The 22,304-nt window shown below is 34.9% G+C and overlaps 1 protein-coding gene across 3 annotated transcripts in view; it reads right to left on the bottom strand.

Annotated features, from left to right (window-relative positions):
* The window catches only part of LOC136038477 (BCAS3 microtubule associated cell migration factor-like), a 115,600-nt gene that overhangs the window by 17,608 nt on the left and 75,688 nt on the right, over positions 1 to 22,304 (bottom strand). For all 3 annotated transcript variants that reach the window (XM_065721548.1, XM_065721547.1, XM_065721549.1), the window contains exons 8-9: positions 17,279 to 17,427; positions 13,046 to 13,204 (exon numbers count right to left, since the gene is read on the bottom strand). In XM_065721548.1, coding sequence (XP_065577620.1) covers positions 13,046 to 13,204; positions 17,279 to 17,427 — 308 coding nt within the window. The remainder of the gene's footprint in view (positions 1 to 13,045; positions 13,205 to 17,278; positions 17,428 to 22,304) is intronic.

Below are 22,304 nucleotides of genomic sequence, written 5' to 3'. Positions count from 1 at the left end.
GTTAAAAGTGTGCTTTAATTCTATTGGTTTATTTCTGCGACGTAAATTGTCATATTTCAGCCAGTAGCATTACTCCTTATGCAGTTGTCAGAAGCAACAGCCAAACAGCCCCATCTCATTTACCCACTGTTTTTTTGAACCTCTTGTTGCTATATCAAATTTCAATTTTGTAAAAAAATTTGCATTTCTTGTAAAAAATTTAAAAGCAGTAAACAAAATGAAAAATTTTGAGCCACCACATTTCTTACAAGTAAACCCTCTTTTTCTATGGGTTAAAATTTTATGATTTGCCAGCTAAAAATTCTAAAATGTAGTCTTAACCAAAAGTTCAAAGGTCTGATGGCCAAAACGCCTTTAATTTAGCCACACAAGTAGTGTCTCTTCTTATCCCTGTAGTGTTTTTATCTATTATACAAAAAGAAAAAGAAAAAAAAAGGCTTCACTGGCTTATTTGATTCTCAAGCCAAAACATGTGACACACCTTAAAATACACCGGCTGATTTTAACTGTCAGAATTATCAACATACATTAAAAAACCTTTCGATTGTTTACCTAAAAATTATGCAAAATAACAATAAACAAAAGACAAAGCTGGTTCCGCCATGAATGACTTTCTAAAGATCATAAATTTTTTTCCAAAAAAAGTTAAAAGAACTATTCAGAAAAGGGCTCAAAAGGGCTGAAAAATTATAGGAAATTATCTCATATAATTTCCCATAAAATAAGTGCATAATTTACAGCAATTTAAATAATTTTATATTAAAAAAATCATATTACTACATTTTTTTTCTTACAATGGGAAAATCCCATTAAAGATGCCGAAATTGACCCAGGAAAAATAGCTCCAAAATTTCTGAATATATATATATATATATATATATATATATATATATATATATATATATATATATATATATATATATATATTATATATATATATATATATTTTCACCCCGCCATATCTATTTATTACACGGTCGACGTCCACCTCAATATTTCGGTGAACGCTTATAACGGCAAGTCCTGTCAGTTTAAAGCTTGTTGTTAGGATTTCCTCTTCTATTCATCCTAAAATGTTCGAATAAAGGCCAAAATCTTCAGAAAAATATGAACTCTATTAAAGATGCATGTAGGTTTGTGCTTCAAACTAGGTATATGAGTTGAAATACCCCTTAAAAAACAAATAATTATGAGTTTGTTTTCTGTGTATTTGATAAGTACGAATTGGTGATATAAATTTTCAGGGTTTCAAGCGGTGGAGATTTCTAATTAATCTTTTTTTTTATCTTGAGATTTTCAGATATTTAGTTTAAACATTTAAATCTCGATTTGTCTGTTGAACACAAAAATAAAATCTGAAAATTGACTCAGATTTAGCATTAAGTAAGAGAACTGTCCTATAGAAATCATGATTTATAAACAACTAATCGTGGAAATATAATTGGATGGCATGTATCAAATTAAGTATAAAAATCGTCAGCGGTATACACAGCAGTTTAGACAATTATGGGCAAATATATGCAGCCCCTATACAAAAACATAACTATATTTTGTGACCGGTTGGTATTGAGAATGTGAGAAATTCCGAAGTAATACTGTAGATGCATTCCGTTTCCGTGGTTAACTCAAGTTGTGTGAATTTCCAATTTTTATCAACCTTTTATTAGCAAATGTTTGAACAAAAAAAAAAAATCGATGTCATTCCACTGATTCAAACTGAGAATTCAGAGACCGATATATACTAGCTAGATAAAAAAAAAATAAACACATAATTATTTGCCTACTTTTATAAACAGTTTTTCGACAATCCATCGTTCTTAAATGATTACTCCGACCTTTGAAAGAGTATTTCGACTCGTATACTTAGTTTTAAGTATATACATGTAAAAACCCTTATTAAAATTCTAATGAGTTTGGCCTTTATTTTGATGTTTTAGGGTGAACAGAGGAGGTGGTGTGTCATATAATCCAGACCTTTAATTAAATGAAAATAGGCAGTAAAGTGGTCATCATTAGCTCACCAAAATCTAGAACTTAAATTAACAATTTTTTCACTTCTCACACATTTATTTTCTATTATACAAACCCCGTAAAAACCAACAATGGTGTAAAAATCACCCCGCTTCGCAAACAAAGCGAACTAAAAGAACTGAAACAGACAGCCAAAAAGTAATGATATCAATTTTCTTCGCCTCAGTGCCATAGCAAGACTCAAAAACAAGTTTTTGATAGTAAAAACAAGTCAATACTTAGTTTTTCAGCCCCATTGTGACAGCACAATCCTGAAATATTATTTCGACAGCCTAAAAAAGTTAGGATTTTAAATTTTCCCTGATTGTTATTACGAAATGAAGATTCTCGAATCCCAGTTGGCTTTTGTGGTAATACGAAAGATTCCCTTGATAAACCTAAATTTAATTAAATACTTTTTAGCGGCATGCGTCATTAGTAAACTCTAACAGAGACCGCAAAAAGCAACTAAAACCTTGTTTCAAACTTGTTTGCAAAAAGGAACAGTCTTAATAATAAAAAAAACTAAACTACTAAAAACGAAGTACGAAAAAAAGGTAACTTTCGTCCCAACCCAAACGGGAGCAAATGGTCCCAACTACAAATCCACCACTACGTGGGGGGATGAGGTGCCCCCCACACCCCTTAGATCCGCCACTGATATATGCCACTGGATCCGCCACTATATATATATATATATATATATATATATATATATATATATATATATATATATATATATATATATATATATATATGTATATATATATATATATATATACAAATTAAATTAAACATTAAAATCATAAATCAGTTTTAAAATCAAATAGAAATTACAAATTCAGCACCGAGTGCAAATAATTCAATCATTAAAAGTGTTTAATCTAATCGATAAATCTAACTCATTTTGTTAACATAAAAAACAGTTTTTTGTGGCAGCAAAAATATGACTATAATCTGCGGATATCCCATGATGCTCCGTGGTATCCTAGATAAGAATAAAATATAATGCCAAACATAATAATTTTCCAAATTGTTTCAAAATAATATTCAAAGAGAAACGATTTGACTACCACTTTTTGGGGTAACTTCGACTCAATAAGACAGATTTTATATGACGAAACCAAAAAATCATAATAATAAAAAAAAACTAAAAAGCTGCTAATAAATTAGTAATAATAATAATGAAAATATAAATAAGAATGATAACAAAAATAGTAAATATTATAACTATACTTCAACTAGTGTTGTTCCAAAACTATATAACCGATATATAATTCGTGTTATTGCCACTTAACAACTTTTCAACGTAATACCGGCTCTATTAAACCAAAGGGCCGTATCTGACACTTTCTGTCAAGTTCTTAAAGAATTCAAAATAACAGTTTTCTAAGATGTATTCAAAGGCAATGTACCCTCAAATGCATCAGCGGGACCACGTATGTTCAATCATACTTCGATCCCCTTATCTATATTGCCCCACTGATCTTCCCTTTGAGACCAGCTTAGCAAATAGTTGTCCCATAAGTACAAGAGTGTCATAAATGCTTTTTAGATGATACGGTGACAACATTCGATGTAACTATGTAACGTCATGAAACTTGAAATGTAATTTGACTATATATGTGACTATATAAATTGTGACTATATTAATGTGACTATATAAGTTGTGTTATTAAGAAAAACTATGATTCAACTTGTGTTATTAACCTGAGTTGTTAGTGGACACAAAATTATGAAGTTATTATATATAAGGCTGAATATATAGAAAAAAAATGTATAGATTGTACTATAATATATACTACTGGCAGTTCTAGATCTGGAAAGGGGGGCAGTAGCGCCCCAAGTTTTAATGACATCTGACATTAAATTCCTTTTATTTTATACGTTGACACTCCTGAATTGTAGTGCATTGAAGCCACTAGAAATAATTTGATATATTAAGCCTTATATTTTAACGATAAACCAGATTCTTGAAACAAGATTCAGAATTATCAGTGTAAAAAGAAATCCACAAAATCGGACTCTCGAATCAATAATTGCATGCATCACAATTTCCAAACCCGCGATCTAAGGCCCGGGCAAAATCAAAAAACGAAACCAAAAAACCAAAAACGATCTAAGGCCCGGGCCCCGGGCAAAAAGGGCAAAATCAATAATCTAAAACACAATCTTGGTTGTTGCAGATAGCTGAATTTGCAATCTAGATTATGAATTCATAATCCCACCTATCAGTGGAAGGAACAGCATTTTCATGATCTAGATTGTAAGTTGAACATTATAACTTTTCAGTCCAGATTATGAATTTACCATCCCATTTGTCAGGGGCAAAGGCTAATGTCTAGCAATTTTTGTTGATTTTCAATGATTTTTTATGGCACTAAATATAGGACTAAAACTTCCGGATATCCAGCAAAAATTTTGGAAATTCTAGAAAAGGATAACCAACTGCTCTGAAAATGTGTAGCACCAAGACATTATTTTCTTTGGTACTGGTTCAAAATAAAATCCAAACAGCGACGTCTCGTGCAAAACAAATTAAGTAAACAAACGTTAACAAAATTAAATCAAGGATTTTGGCCTAAAGCTATTTCTCAGCATTATTTCAATGCAAAATTTAAACATAAATTACACAACAAGATGACACAAAAGAGAAAAAAACACTAGAAAAGCTTTAATTTGTCTTACTGAAAGACAATCAATCAAATAAAAGCTGCCAAACAAGTTAATTAAAATAAACATTGAACGGGGTTAAATCAAAGATTTTTCCACTAGCGCTACCTTTTTTTAAGACTATTTCAACATAGAACTCAAAGAAAGATGGCATGACCAAATAAAATTTTTTTTGCATGTTTAAAACTCTTTTAATGAACGATAATTAATGAAATAAGAAGCATCAAATAATTTACTTAAACTAAAATAAGTTACTAAAAATAAAACAAAATTTAAAGTTTGCGAACAGCCAGCATTGCTTTCGAATACATGCAGGCATACACAGGTCAAACCTACAATCCCGAGCTACAGTTAAAAGTGACGTTGGCGTAACCATCAAGGAAACCAATTGGGGACAGAAGATCATTTCTCCCTCCTAGGTTTTGCAAAATCTTCTTTTCTGCATTTTCATCAAAACAACTGGGATAAAAAAAAAGGCCAAGCCCCAAATTTAGAAAATACCTATTTTTTATCTTAATTCCAAAAAATTGAAGGAACTTCCCCCTCTACATATTCATGAATTACCGCCACTGGCAATCACCCACTAAATTGGATGGTCACTCATCATAATTCTTTTGAAAATCGGATGGCCATTCACAAGCACCAAAGGCCGGAGCTGGCGTGTCAGCGAGACAAACACAAAAAAACCTTAGCCAAGGAATGCACAATTTTGTGCGAAGATCCAGGAAAGCGACTGCTTTGGCTTTCCCTATATATTTTGCATCCTTATTTCATGTTTTCTTTTTATAGAGATGAAAAAGGCCTCCAGATCCAGTTTTTGGAAGCAGCAAAAGCCATATTGAAAAAGAAGTAACGTGGATGAAAAAACAACGAAAAATCAGCTAAAAACACATGGGGCTAAACAGCCTGAAAAAAATGTACCTCTAATTTAAAGGTTTACCTGTCTTTGGGAATCAACAAACTGTTAATATTTAAATCTTACGAGCCAAAAGCGTTGTCAGATTTAACTAACTAGTTTTGCTTATTCATTTTCACAGTTCAATATGGTAACAGTGACAATGAGGTACTGCCCTAAAAGCTTCAGAATTTTGCAATAATCTAAATAAAAATTGTAGAATTTGGCACTTTCCAGATGTTAATAAGGATAATATAGGATCACAGAACAAAATATTTTAACCTCCTTGATACTTTAAGAGATTCAGAGCTCAGTATGACAGAAGTTTTCAATATTACTACAAGCTAATACAACAGAGTAGCCATAGCTGTATAGTATCACTATACATTATCATGTATATAACTATATATGATAACGAACTAGTAGCAAAGCATGTAGGGCAATAGGCTTAACACTCTAAATTCGTAGTCACCTCCCCCTCCCCAACAAGTCGATCCCTATGCCGTGAGACACAACAGAGCTGACTTACCAAACTTTAACTTTAAAAACACTCATTTATAAAGAGATCTATCTATAAAGAGATTTATCCATATGCGCACATAAACAGAATAAGACCGATTTTTTTCACAAAAATACAACTTTTACCCAAAAACGAATATATTATAAAAATTAGCCTTAGATCATACTCAAGCTCATGACCTCGAAATTGAGGGTCTAATGCTCTATCATTTAAACTAGCGTTTAGTTGAATCATATTTATTTGAATCACTGATTTGTTGAATTATAACTCAACATTATTATTATTCATTATTTAGTTGAATCATTAGATTTGTTGAATTATTATTCAACATTATTGTTTTTCAACATTATTATTATTCAACATTATTTGAATTATTATTATTCTTTATTTATTTGAATGTTTAGTTGAATCATTAGATTTGTTGAATCAATACACAGATACGGACGGTTTTCTCTAGCGGTTTTCAACTGTATGATAACAGTAAAACAATAAAATACGGCAATTTCATGTTAATGACAGCATGAACAATTGTACTTATATTGTGACAACAGGCATTCATGACTTTTTTCTACAAAAATGACTTAAGGCAAAAGAGAAACGTTAGAAATTTGGGGCCAAGAGGAATGTGATATTCAAAAAATAAGGTATTTTTGGAGTGAGGGGGGGGGGGAATAATTAGCAACAGCAAAAGAGGAAGTTTTATGAACGTTGCAAGAAATTGGGACTTTATTTTGTTTAAAGCAAAAGCTTGAAGATAAATTGCCTTGAACTAGTTACATATTAATAAATTAATTTGAATGCATTCACACGAGACGGATGGAAGGAATACCCCCTCCGAAAGATACCGCACCTATACTTATCTAAACTATTTTTGTAATATTGCAAATTAATTTAAGATGTAAACCTAAACCAATTCAATAAAAAGAGAAGAACTTAGTGTCCTTCACTTCTTGATATAACTTTTCATAAATTACGTTACTACTTTTTCTTTTTTCTCTTTCTCTTTTACTTTTTACTTATTGGTTTTAAAAGAGTTTCAACACCTTCTTCAACATCTTCTTCTTCACACATTGTCTTCTATCAATAAATTAATTTGAATGACTGCACAGAGGACGGATGGAAGGAATACCCCTTCCAAAAATGTTCAAATATCCCCCCTCTAGAAGGTCAGACCTGTGTGCACCGATGCTTATCTACACTAGTTCTATATTGTCGCAAATCAATTTACGATTTGGTTCAAACTGATTCCAAAAAAGAAAGAAAAAGAAAAAGAAAAAAAGAACTTTGTTGTGCTTCACTTATTGATTTGACTTTTCATAAATTACGTTTTTTCTTTTTTTCCATTCTCTTTTGTTTTTTACTTATTGGTTTCAAGTGAGTTTCAACAGCTTCTTCTTCATACCTTCTCTTATATTAATAAACTGATTCGAATGTCTGCACAGAGGACAGATGGAAGGAATACTCCTTCCAAAAAATGTTCTAAATAATTCCCCCTCAAAGGTCCGACCTGTGTACACCGATGCTTATCTACATTAGTTCTATATCGTCGCAAATTAATTTACGATTTGGTTCACACCGATTCTAAAAAAGAAAAAAAAAACGAAAAGAAAAAAGAAGAACTTTGTTATGCTTCGCTTCTTGATTTGACTTTTCATTAATTATGTTACTACTTTTTCTTTTTTCCCTTTCTCTTTTGTTTTTTACTTATTGGTTTCAAGTGAGTTTCAACACCTTCTTCAGGCACCACTTTATCACTTTCATCACTATTAGTTGTTTTCTCATCTGAATGAGCATTGACTAAATTCTTATCCAATTCACAAGCTACATCAGCACTATTGTTCTTATCCAGAATTGTAGCATTTAAAGCAAGTCCTGCAGTGACAGCAAGTTTAGACATGTCTGAATCTGTCCTAGCTTCTGATAAACCTTTTAAGAAGTCAGCAGCAAGATCAGGGATTTCCAAATCAAGATGAGTTTCAAATTGCAATGGACGGATTTCAAATTCTTCAGAATCAGAAGCTTCTGAAGGTTGGTCAGTTGATATATTTGAATCTAGTGGATGAAGCTGAGCCATCAGGTTAATTTCATATTCACAGTCACTGTGACACGGGTCGACCAAATCGGATATCAGCTTAGGGGCAGTTGTTAAGTTCTGATTAGATGTATTTAATACTTTTAGATCTATTTCCGAAATGTTTTCTCTATTTTCTGGGTTAATATCAAACTCATCAGATGAGTCGTTTTTCTCATAATTTGAACTGGTCTTAAATTCACCGAAATTCAAACCTTGTTCAGGGGCAATGATCATGTTATGATCAAACATATTTGAATCTTCCGACTCTGTTTCCAAGCGTCGCTCTTTTTTATCTGGGCTGATGTCAAATTCATCAGATGAATCATTTTCATGAGAACTTAAACTGAGGTTAAACTCAGCAAAATCAGAAGCCTGTTTAGGGGCAATGATACAGTTACGATTTAATACTGAAGCCTTTGATATTTCAGATTCTGCTTCAAAGTGATTCTCTTCTTTTTCTGAACTATATCCAAACGCATCAAGAGAGGTACTTCTCTCAGGATTTAGAGTAATCTGAAGTTCAGAAAAATCAGAAGTCTGTTCAGGGGCAATGATGCAGTTACGATTTAATTCTGAAGCCTTGGATTTTTCTGATTTGTCATACCATTTCTCTTTATTTTCTGGGCTACTTTCAAATGCGTCAAATGATTCGATTTCCATTGGGTTTAAACTAATCTTTACTTCAGGAAAATCAGAAGTTTGTTCAAGGGCAGTCCAGCTAAAGGGTTTCCTTTTATTTCCAAGTTTGGATTCTGATTCAACAGACAAATAATTTAGCTTGGAATCAAAATTAGGCTTAAATTCAGCAAAATGAGATATCTGCCCCGGGGCGGTAATGCAGGAAGAGTTTAACGTATACGAGGCTTCTGATTCGAATTGTTCCACCTTATTACCTGAATTAGCTGCAATAAACTTGGGAGATTTAGCTGCATCATCCTCTACTCGAGTAAATTCAGTTTTAATTAAACCCGGTCGGTTTTCCGAGTCGTTACTGTTTTGAGTCATCGGAAACCGATTGGTTTCCGAGTCACTGCTGTTTTCCTTTTCAAAACAGATATTAGGTTTTGTAACTAAAGCTGGCAGCACAGAGAAGTCATTAATTGCAACAGAGTTTGAAGTCCGTTCTGAAACCGAAGAGCGGAATTCAGAATTGTCAAATTCAACTGGAAAAATGGCCGGCGAATAAGTTTTTTTGGCTTCTACTTTGGAAACTATATTCGCCATATCCAGACTCTGTTTCTGAGTTTCTGAGTCTCGTTCAAGGTCGCTTGTCAAACACGATTTATCAGCTGTGACTCTGATCTGCACACGCTTAATTGCTTCACAAGATGCATTTTTCGTAATACCTGTGTTTCTCACAGTTGAATTTTCTTTAATGACACTTGGTTTAAATATTTCGGCCACTTCTGGACTGATGCCAAAATCTTCAAACACGTCACTAAAATCTTTATGAATCACTGGCTCTCCACGTTTTTCATCAATAAAAAGCAAATTCAGCTCTCCTTCTCTGATTGGTCGAAACTCACAAGGGCGTGCAATATATTCACCTTGTATAGCTGGCGAGTGGGTGGACGCCTCTCCAGATTCTGCATAAAAGTGGACCACAGCACCGCCTTGAAAATATTTCGGTTTCAGAATTTATCCGCAAAAGATCATGCAATGATAACAATTATTAGGTCACTAAAGGGCACGCTTCCAAGTTAAAGGTTAGTTCATTAAAATAAGACTCAGGTAGCAGTCAAATCACAAGATGATTAAAACACATATACACAAGAAGAATAAGACATTATACGGTAACGCGAACAGGTGAAAAGATGTCACACATCCGATGATCGATTTGAAAGAAGTGAAAAGAACGCGGAACTAAAAAAAAGGCGATATTGATAAGCACACAAAATATATTTAGAATTCACCAAAATTTGAAAACTCGTAAAATAGTCAAAGAGACAATGTTAAAAGGAATATGATTCAATTTATCTTCAATTCATGGCTCAATGAGTTTTGTTCATCATACCCATGGGCAAGGCCCTATCCAAGGATGTAGCACCAGGTTTCGTCCCCCCCCCCCCCGTACAATTTTTTTGTTAGACGCGTAAAAAAAGTTCCAAAAAAGCATATAAACTAATTTTTTAAGCGTTTTGTGGAAAATGCCTTTCAAGCCCTGCAGATTTATAGCATTTCATACATTTGAATCAGGTTTTCCAACATATTTTCTAAGTAGATAATTTACGTACACCCCCTTTATGTATGCAGATATGGCCCAAATCATAATAACTTGTATTTCCATATTTGGTTATTTTTAGATAATGACAGGCAACGCAATAGAACTGCCTAAGTAAAGAGCAATGTGGGCACAATGTTTTTTTCATGACCAAGGCACTTGGTATAGGAGGAGTTGTCGTAGAAACTTCGAAAGGATCTAATTCATTTGGAAATAATAAGTTATAGTGCCCTTTTTAAGAGTCAAAAGTAGTTAGATGGTAAGCAGCCCCCCCCCCCCGAAGCCCTTTATTTTTCCAAACGAGATAGCCATGTGTTTATCTTAGTAAAAAGTTTAAACTAACTATGTCTTTGGGGATTTCACCCCCCTCCCACAGCCCTCAGGGAAAGAGCTAAAAGTTAAGGTAGTTGCCCGTTACTAACACATAAGGTTCTTATGGAAGGGGTGTTCGTAAAAACTTCGGAGGGGGGCTCATTTAATTGAAAGTTGAAATTTCTAGCGCCGTTTATAGAAGTCAGAAGTGATTGGAAGGCAACTAACCCCCACCCGTCCTCTTTTCTCCAAATACACCCGATTGAACTTTTGCTATTTTATTAAAATATTCTGAAGAGCAAATAACCATCCCTCCAGTGTTGACACAAATTCCCAGAACCAGGGGGCTAGGGTTGTAAGTTATGCCCCGGGGGCATATAAGGTTTTTATGGAAGAAGTAGTTCGATAAATTTTGGAAAAGGCTCATTTGATTAGAAACTGAAAGCTCCAAATGAGCACCTGAAGAAATCCTAGGAAAAAACACTGGCAGCTTCAGATGATTTTCCCCCAACCCTACATTCTACTCCCAGTCAAAGACAGTGAATCAGTAGATCGGTACCAGCGCTAAACCATGGGTCAGCATACGAAAAAGCTTTTTTTTTTTACAGTCAATTAATACCAGCGTTTGTCTTCTGCCACAACGATCAGAAAAGTTACGCTATATAGAGCTCCGTGGCAATACAGTTTTTTCGCTATTTTTCTGGTGATTTTTCACACACGTTTCTTATTTTCAAACTTGGTACCCGCTAAGGACTAAAACTGCATGGCGGCGTATGGAGATATTTTTCGTGAAAAATTGAGTTCCCAGGTTTTCTCAATTTCCTAATTTTAATTCCCCTGTTTTCTGTATAACGTTTCCTCTTAACCTGGTTGTATACGTTTCCACTTAACCAAATTAAAGAATCAGATTTAATTTTGATGTCCTTGGTACTTGAGTCTGTGGAATCGATACAACCAGTTTAATCTTCGAGCCTAACCAGTTATTGTTGAAGATTCAAATGACCTTACTTTTAAGTAAGAAAGAATAGGGATAAGCAATTCTTTACTTAGAAATAATCTAAACATACTTAAAAAAGGCATAGCCAACAAAATAAACATTACTAGAAATTAGAAGCGCGAAACTAGAAACTGAAATTAGAATTCTTTAGAAACACCTTCAGGGCTTACGTCCAAATATAGAAGATCAATAATACAATTAGTAGTACAAATACCCAAGGCCCAGGGTGTTTTTTTCGCCGTTAGAAAAAGGTTAGAAGAAACAGAAAATAAGTCTGCGAACCAAAATTAGAATAATGGAAGCTGCAGCGATGAGAGTGGTCAAGTATGGTTCTGAAACATAGGTGCTCCAAATAACAGAGGAGGATTTGGCTAGATTTTTCCCAGAGAAACTGCTTAAGAATTGCTGTGGGTATCCGACAAGGCAGCATCAAGTTTTCGTTAGTAATGCAACATTGAACCGTGAAAATAAACACCAACTAATTAACTGAATTAGAGTTAGCAAAGTAAATAGTGTTAACGGGCCAAGGACGTCCAAATAAAAAAAACAACTTTTGTCCCCCATCCTCTGGGCCCATTTTATACCTATTCATATCTAAAAACCGCGATTTCTTAAGATTTTCCCTTTGGTTGTCTCAAAAATATGAAGTTATTAGGGCAGCATCAAGTTTTCGTTAGTAATGCCACACTGAGCCGTGAAAATAAACACCAACTAATTAACTGAATTAGAAAGCGGTTTTTTTTCTGTAATAATACGTTGATTGCTAAGGACAAATAAAGCTTCATGAAGCTTCAGAAACTTCATGAACTTCAGGAAAGCTGCACCTTCTTTAGCTGTTTATTGCTAGCTCTGTTTTTGCTGATTTTTCAACCAGATTTCTTTTTTCTAAATTCGGCACCCACTATCATTAAAACTGTGTATCTGCATATAGAGGTCTTTTCCGTTAAAAATTGAAATCCATATTTTATTACTTTAAACATATTTGACAGTTTGTTTCCACTGAACCAACTGCAACAACAACCAGCACAAGCAGCCAAAAAACATTCAAATTACTGTCTGGACTTTGTTTAAACACCCAGACAATGACGGAAACTGTTTTTATTTCCCGGTCACTGTCCGTGTCAAGATTCCCGTACACTTCAAGAATCATGACAGTCTTCCCAAGTCAGGCTGAGCCCTATATAGATAGCCCTTTATAGCTCTAATAGGTAGGAAAATAACAGCTCCCACTCTTGTATACGATGCTTTTGCATACTCAATGAGATACACCATTATCAGACCATTTGATCATTGCACTGTCATTGGTACTTGAGAAATTATTGCACAAAAACAGATTGACTCACCTTGAGGTGGTAAAGTGACCGTACCACATTCCAGCATGGCGTCAGCGATATTTTCTTGTAGCTGGCTTTCAACTTCAGAGCTTCTTGGCACAGAGCTACAAGATCCTCTCTGTTCTAATATTTTAGATGCCATAAATCTCGGCGATTGCTCAAAGCTCCCTTAAAAAAATTCGAGTTATATCTGTTCATTAAAAATACAAATCTTCCGCCAGAATACGAAATCTATGAGCCTCACTCCTAAGAAAATCGGATATAAATTTTATTTCAGGGTATCTAACAGTTCGAGGTAACGAACTGTAGTAAGGAGCGACCCGGCCCAATCGTAAACGAAACTCTAAAAAAACGGAATTTTGATACTAAAAGATACATAAAAAATTGGGTTTTCATGCTGATTTTAAATATATAAATTACATCACAAAATTAGTCTTTGTCATCAAAAAGAGCCTGCGAAAACTTGCATTATTTTAGAAAATAGGGGAAAATACCCCCTAAAAGTCATAGAATCTTAACGAAAATCACACAATCGCATTCAGCGTATCAGAGAACACTATTGCAAAAGTTTCAAGCTCCTATCTACAAAAATGTTGAACTTCGTATTTTTTGCCAGAAGATCGATTACGGGTGCGTGTTTTTTTTTTGTTTTTTTTCTAGGGGTCATCGTATCGATTAAGTGGTCCTAGAATGTCGCAAGAGGGCTCATTCTAACGGAAATGAAAAGTTTTAGTTCCCTTTAAGTGACCTAAAAAATTGGAGGACACTAGGCCCACTCCTATGCTCATTTTTTCCCAAAGTCAACGGATCAAAATTTTGAGATAGCCATTTTGTTCAGTATGGTCGAAAACCATAATAACTATGTCTTTGGGGATGACTTACTCCCTCACAGTCCGCAGGGGAGGGGCTGCAAGTTACAAACTTTGACCAGTGTTTACACACAGTAATGGTTACTGGGAAGTGTACAGACATTTTCAGGGGGATTTTTTGGCTTGGGGGGTTTGAGGGGAGGGGCTATGTGGGAGGATCCTTCCTTGGAGGAATATGTCATGGAGGAAGAGAAAATCAATCAAGGGGACACAGGATTTTCTAGCATTACTATAAAAAAAATAATGAAAAAATAAACATGAAAAAGTTTTTTCAATTGAAAGTAAGGAGTAGCATTGAAACTTAAAACGAACAGATATTATTACGCATATGAGGGGTTCTTCTCCTCCTAATACCCCGCTCTTTACGCTAAAGTATTTTTAGTAATTTCAACTATTTATTCTACAGCCTTTCTGATTCAGGGGTCATCCCCAAAGAATTGGGACAAAACTTAAGCTTTAGTGTAAAGAGCGAGGTATTAACGAGGGGACAAACCCCCTCATATACATAATAAAAAATAAAAAAATAGAAGTTTGTAACATAAGTTAATTCTTAAGTTAAGTATATTTTTTACTAATAAAAATGTTCGTTAAAAATTAAAAGTTCTAGTTGCCTTTTTAAGTAACCAAAAAATTGGAGGGCAACTAGGCCTCCTTTCCCACCCCTTATTTCTCAAAATCGTTTGATCAAAACTAAGAGAAAGCCATTTAGCAAAAAAAAAAAGAATTAATATGCAAATTTCATTTTAATAATTTTTGTGCGGAGAGTCAAAATGAAACATGCATTAATTCAAAACGTTCAGAAATTAAATAAAAAACTAGTGTTTTTTTTAACTGAAAGTAAGGAGCGACATTAACAGTTTTTACAGTTTTATTATTTACTGTTTAATAAAGTAGAATTGAGAGAAAGGGTCAAACTTTAGCGTAAAGAGGGGGCGTTGAGAAGGGAACATCCCCTTTCATACACGGAGTAATTTCTGTTCGTTTTAAGTTTTAATGTCGCTCCTTACTTTCAGTTAAAAAAAAACTAGTTTTTTTTATTTAATTACATAAAGGATCGATTTAGTTAAGAACAAACTATAACCTATAGTAAGTGAACTACAAAGTACACCATTTTAATTATATCCGGGCTGCAGCGGCACCTTTCAACCTAGTAAGAGACAATCACATCCAATGCTAAGAAATACCCATAAGAAGAACCCAGAAACCCATAACTCCTAAAAATAGTGTTAGTCAAGAGAATCTCATGTTGTACTTATTAGTAGAAGTTTTGTTATGACTTTAAATTGGCAAATGTGTCAAAGTTGACTGCGGCAGTAATTGAACCTCCTACGGGACCTTCAAAGCATAATTCCAATAGGCTATCCACTGCACCACAAAAGCTTTCAAGTAAAAATTTTAAACTAGTTTATGTTATACTTAAATTATATTATAGAACACACTATGGCCAATAGTGATTAAAGTATTTAAATAAAACAATTTATATATAATGGACCGATATAGTTCATTACAAATGAGGACCAATTTTGCACAAAAGATCAATAAAAAGTATAATAACCTATAACTCCTAAAAATAGGGTCAGATCGAAACACAAAGTACACTATTAGAACCGCCTTCTCCTAAACGCCTATACAGGAAGCTTACAGTCTCTTGGCTTGAACAACAAAGAAAATAGGTTTGCTTGGAAAACAAGAAAATTTACTTGAATATAATAAAGAAAGAACGCTAGCTAATAGTAACTGAAATATTGATTGATAGCAGTAGCCTTAATTTTAGCGGCATCATTATGATTGGTAAACTTTTCTGAGTTTGGCACAATATTTTACTTACTTACCTGCTTGATTCTCTGAAATTGGTCTCTAACTATTCAAACTATTCCAAGAATACAATTGGTGTTACGAATCAGACTTGTGGTAATAATCAAATATCTTTGAAAATACTTCAGTATGAAAAGACATATCAGACTGAAAAACTTATCTAGAGGTAGATAAAAAAAGCGAAAATTTACAAGTGTTATAAATGATAGTTTATTGGAGAAAAAGAAGTTTTTGTTCCACCACCTGAACAATTAACAAATCTACAACATAGACCATCATGCAAGACTATACCAATAAGGGCAGCTAAAGCAAAGGGCATTGGCAAATTGTCTGAAGTAATGAAAATCAAAAATGAAGTAGAACAAAAAAAGGGGTTAGCAGATAAGTGACAGTTAGAGAAAAAACGTGTTAAAATGAAAATGATAGCGATGGGAATTAAAATGATCTCATTATAGCACTAAGCTGCCTTGTGCAGTTCAACTGCAGTACCAAGGCGCTATCGTATTGCAGCACCTACGACTAATGCAGCTAAACGTGATTTCCATTCTCCTAATTTCTTCAAAGCTTCGATTTTGATTCCTTTAAAGTTCAGTTTCCTTTTAAATATAATCTTATGACTTCTCTCCATTTCATTCGAATATCCTACTTTTTGTCTGGCCCCGAACAGCATAGACAAAAAGCACAATTTTCTGCAATAAAATATCTTTTTTTTGGCAAAACGTGCCATAGCCAACTTAACCTTTTATTCATTTGAATCTGAGACAGCAGGTGCATATTTCAGGCAAACATGTTTTAGAGACAGTCTTGAAAACAGTGTCATTACCGTGACTTCTAGTATACTTCTCATAGTTCATAATTTTAACTTTTCGGTTCATGGTTAAGAACTTTAACCATAGAAACGTAAAATATGCACAAAAACCACTTGTGTAGTCCGTTCTATGTAAAACCGAAGTTCAAAGAGGCAGCGACAACTGGAATCAGAACATACAGAGATATTTCCAGACTTTGTTTGTTGTTGTCAAAAGCACATTTTTGACAACAACACGACCAGTCACAAACACATTTTTAAATGCCCGACTGTTACGATGGTGTCTTTTTTACATTTCAATAGTCCAAAAGGATCAAGAACGTCCATCATTTCGAATGTCCAAAGGATCAAGAACGTCCATCATTTGGAACGTCCCACGGATCAAGAACATCCACCAAGAACATCATCCATCATTTCAAATGTGCAAAGGATCAAGAACGTCCATCATTTCGAACGTCCAAAAATATATCGAGATCGATACAGGGTATAAATAATTTCCTTTTCACTTCCTTTTCAAGTAGCCTTTTCATCGTTAAATGGAAATGGTTTATTTATTTTAGTGTTTGTTTTTGATGGTTTGTTTTTATTTATTTTAGTGTGTGTATTTTAAGGTCTTTTATTATTCTTCTATCTTCGCACTGAGGACGGCTGAGTGGAAGTCTCGGCCGGAATATTTGGATTTTCAATTACTATCGGTAACTTCTACGAAATTCATAAAATAAAATAAAATCAGCAGTAGAAATATATTACCAGCTGATCCAGCTGTTTCAATAACCATTGGTAGGCTATTCCGAAAATCTTCAAATAAAAATGTGGCATCACTGGGCATATTCATTGGAGTAGATTTTGTATTTGTTGGTGGAGGAGTCGTCAGTTCAATTTCCGTGGGTTCACTCTCTCTATAAAAAAAAACTAAATAAAAAATAACATCAAAGCAGATGAAATTAATATTCAACAGCCTAAATTAAGGCTATTCGAAAAACTTTTTGGAAAAAACTATTTGCAACACCATTTTTCTTTTAATACAGGCATCATCCTATGGTCGTAAATGAACTCTAATGCAGGGTAGCAAGGGCGTATCCAGGATTTACCTCGAGGGGGGGGGAGGGTACAAAAAACTTTAAAACGGATTAAAAATTTGCGTATATGCATTATTGTTACTTTTTTACAAGTCAGACAATTTCTCTTTGGATGAGAGGGGGTAGGGAGATTCAAACCCTGTAGCCCCACCCCTGGCTATGGCCACTCTGAGTGGCATCATTTTTTTTTTATTTTTTTTGTCTTAGAAATATGAACAGTTTATTTCTACCCTATAAAACAAGAGCTAAGAGCTCATATGGCACTTGTGACGAGGCGAGAAGAGCTAAGAGCCAAGAGATCATATGGTATGAGCTCTAACAAAATTCTATGAATCAATAGATTGATTTAAAAAGGAAAATAAGAGGCTTAATGCCGGTCAAGATTCAAAATAAGAGCTCTGAGTCACAAAGTCCTTCTAAATATCAAAATTCATTAAGATCCGATCACCCACTCGTAAGTTGTAAATACCTAATTTTTTCTAATTTTTACTCTCCCTTTTGCCCCCCAGACGGTCGAATCTGGGAAAACGACTTTATCAAGTCAAATTGTGCAGCTCCCTGACACGCCTACAAATTTTCATCTCCCTAGCACGTCCAGAAGCACCGAACTCGCCAAATCACTGAACCCCTCCCCCCAACTCCCCCAAAGAGAGCGAATCCAGTACGATTCTGTCAATCACGTATCAAGGACATTTGTTTATTCTATCCACCAAGCTTCATCCCGATTCCTCCACTCCAAGTGTTTTTCCAAGATTTCCCCCTCCAACTCCCCCCAATGTCAAAAGATCTGGTCGGGATTTGAAATAAGAGCTCTGAGACATGAATTCCTTCTAAAAATCAAATTTCATCACGATCTGATCATCTATTCGTAAGATATAAATACCCCAATTTTCATGTCTTCCAAGAATTCCGGTTTCCCCCTCCAACTCCCCCGAATGTCACAGGATCTGGTTGAGATTTAAAATAAGATATCTGAGTTACGAGGTCCTTCTAAATATGAAGTTTTTTGAAGATCCGATCACTCCTTCGTAAGTTAAAAATACGTAATTTTTTCTTATTTTTCAGAATTACCCCCCCCCCCCGCAATTGATCGGATCCGTTCCAATTATGTAAATCACGTATGCAAGACTTCTGCTTATTTTTTCAACCAAGTTTCATCCCAATCCCTCCAATCTAAGCGTTTTCCATCATTTTAGGTTTCCCCACCCAAAACTTCCCCCAATGTCACCAGATCCGGTCAGGATTTAAAATATGAGCTTTGAGACACGATATCCTTCTAAATATCAAATTTCATGGAGATTCAATCACCCGTTCGTAAGTTAAAAATACCTCATTTTTTCTATTTTTTCAGAATTAACCCCCCCCCCCCAACTACCCCAAAGTGAACGGATCCGTTCTAGTTATGTCAATCATGTATCTAGGATTCGTGTTTTTTTTCCAGCAAGTCTCATCCCGATCCCTCCACTCTAAGTGTTTTCCAAGTTTTAGGTTTCCCCCTCCCAACTCCCCCCAATGTCACCAGATCCGGTCGGGTTTAAAATAAGAGCTCTGAGCCACGATATCCTTCTAAATATCAAATTTCATTGAGATCTGATCACCCGTTCGTAAGTTGAAAATACGTCATTTTTTTAATTTTTCAGAAATACCCCCCCCCCCCCCAACTACCCCAAAGAGAGCGGATCCGTTCCGTTTATGTCAATCATCTATCTAGGACTTGTGTTTATTTTTCCCACCATGTTTCATCCCGATTCCTCCACTCTAAGTGTTTTCCAAGTTTTAGGTTTCCCCCTCCCAATTCCCCGCCCCCGTCACCAGATCCGGTCGGGATTTAAAATAAGAGCTCTAAGACACGATATCCTTCTAAACATCAAATTTCATTGAGATCCGATCACCCGTTCGTAAGTTGAAAATACCTCATTTTTTTCTAATTTTCAAGAATTACTCCCCCCCCCCAACTACCCCAAAGAGAGCGAATCAGTTCCAATTATGTCAATCATGTATCTGGGACCTGCGCTTATTTTTTCCATCAAGTTTCATCCCGATCCCTCCGCTCTAAGTGTTTTCCAAGATTTTAGGCTTCCCCCACCTCCAACTCCCCCCAATGTCATCAGATCCGGTCGGAATTTAAAATAAGAGCTCTGACACACAATATCATTCCAAATATCAAATTTCATTAAGATCCAATCACCCGCTCGTAAGTTAAAAATACTTCATTTTTTCAATTTTTCCAAATTAACCGGCCCCCCACTCCCTCCCCCCAGATGGTCAAATCGGGAAAAAGACTATTTCTAATTTAATCTGGTCCGGTCCCTGATATGCTTGCCAAATTTCATCGTCCTAGCTTACCTGGAAGTGCCTAAAGTAGCAAAGCCGGGACTTTAGGTTTTCCCCCTCCAACTCCCCCCAATGTCATCAGATCCGGTCGGGATTTAAAATAAGAGCTTTGAGACACAATATCATTACAAACATCAACTTTCATTAAGATCCAATCACCTGCTCATAAGTTAAAAATACTTCGTTTTTTCTATTTTTTGCGAATTAACCGGTCCCCCACTCCCCCCAGATGGTCAAATCGGGAAAACGACTATTTCTAATTTAATCTGGTCCGGTCCCTGATACGCTTGCCAAATTTCATCGTCCTAGCTTACCTGGAAGTGCCTAAAGTAGCAAAACAGGGACCGACAGACAGACCGACAGAATTTGCGATTGCTATATGTCACTTGGTTAATACCAAGTGCCATAAAAATACATAAAAATGCATATATAGAGGAAATATATACGAACAAAAAAAGAAGATGAAAATACATAAAAACAAAAGTATTAAAAAGGTATAGTTCCTGTATCAGTTAACAAACTACACGCAGGAAATGAAAAACATGGAAACACCTTTACAGGTGTAAATGTATCAAGTAAATGTTGTTACATTACAGTAAGGTGTAAATGTAACAGGTGTAAACGTTACCTTTACAGGTAAGATACAATCCTGAGGAAAAGCAATGGTATGCTCTCTACGCTTTTGGAATCTAATCTACACTTCATCCATTTCCACAACTATATCAAAACCTGTGTATTTCTTAGTTATGTAAGTATTCTTGATTCATAGGGAAGACAAAATAATTTTATAATATTAAAAACTGCCTACGAATTATAAGCCGTTTAGTCCAGGCAAGACTCATAGCCCGTGCAAGACGGACTAAGCAGTTAGTTTGAAGAATTGCTTCGCATTTTAGGCAGTCATTCCTATTTATCTAAGCTGAAACAAAAATTAAACATATCTAAATAAAGCAATAAATAAACAGCTTTAACTAGCAAATCGATACGTAAAATTACGAAGGATTTCATTTCGTTGGATTGACAGTTAACTATGCTATTATCAATATTTATTACATATGGGTTTGAATACGTTGACAGATTGTTGCAACGTGTTTCAAATTCCGACCGTTAACGTAACAGTTTAACTAGTAAATCGATACGTTTAATTACGAAGGTTTTCATTTCGTTGGATGTGACAGTTAACTATGCGGTTACCAGTATTTATTAGTCAGGGGTTTGAATACGTATACAGATTGTTGCAACAAGTTTCAAATTCCAACCGTTAACGTAACAGATTTAACTAGTAGATCGATGCGTTAAATTACGAAGGTTTTCATTTCGTTGGATGTGACAGTTAACTGTGCGGTTATCAATATTTATTATATAAGGATTTGAATACGTTGACAAATTGTTGCAACAAGCTTCGAATTCCAACCGTCAACGTAACAGCTTTAACTAGTAAATCGATACGTTAAGATAAGAAAGTTTTCATTCTGTTGGATGTGACAGGTAACTGTGCGGTCATCGATATTTATTTAATAGGGGTTTCAAACAGTTCGTGGTAACAAACTGTAGTAAGGAGCGACCCGGCTCAATAGTAACCAAAACTCTAAAAAATGAAATTTTGTTTTTGAGTTTAGTCTTACCCATCAAAAGTTATGAGCCCGAGAAAATTTGTCTTATTTTAGACAATAGGGGGAAACAACCCCTAAAAGTCATAGAATCTTAACAAAAATCACATAGTGAGATTCAGCGTATCAGAGAACCCTATTGTAGAAGTTTCAAGCTTCTATCCACAAAAATGTGGAATTTTGTATTTTTTTTGCCAGAAGGCAGATCACGGATTCGTGTTTGTTTGTTTTTTGTTGTTTTTTTTCCCAGGGGTGATTGTATCGATCCAGGGGTCCTAGAATCTTGCGAGAGGGCTCATTCTAATGGAAATAAAAAGTTCCAGTGCCCTTTTTAAGTGACCAAAAAAATTGGAGGGCATCTAGGACCCCTCTCACGCTAATTATTTTCCCAAAGTCACCAAACCAAAATTCTGAGATAGCCATTTTATTCAGGTAGTCAAAAAACCTTATAACTATGTCTTTGGGGACTACTTACACCCCCTAGAGTCCCCGTGGGAGGGGCCACAAGTTAAAAACTTTGACCAGTGCTTACATATAGTGATGGTTATTTGCAAGTGTACAAACATTTTCAGGGGAATTTTTAGGTTGTGGGGGGGGGGGTTGATAAGAGGGGGATATGTTGGGTGAACTTTCCATGGAGGAATTTCTCATGGGGAAGAAAATTTTCATGAAGGGAGCGCAGGATTTTCCAGCATTATTAAAAAAAAAAAAACAATGAAAAAATTAACATGAAAAAGTTTTTCAACTGAAAGT

This window comes from Artemia franciscana, chromosome 18, assembly GCF_032884065.1.
Source record: "Artemia franciscana chromosome 18, ASM3288406v1, whole genome shotgun sequence".
In the NCBI taxonomy this organism is placed as follows: domain Eukaryota; kingdom Metazoa; phylum Arthropoda; class Branchiopoda; order Anostraca; family Artemiidae; genus Artemia; species Artemia franciscana.
Note: the sequence above shows the minus strand (reverse complement) of the source record. Positions and strands in the feature narration are given on the sequence as shown.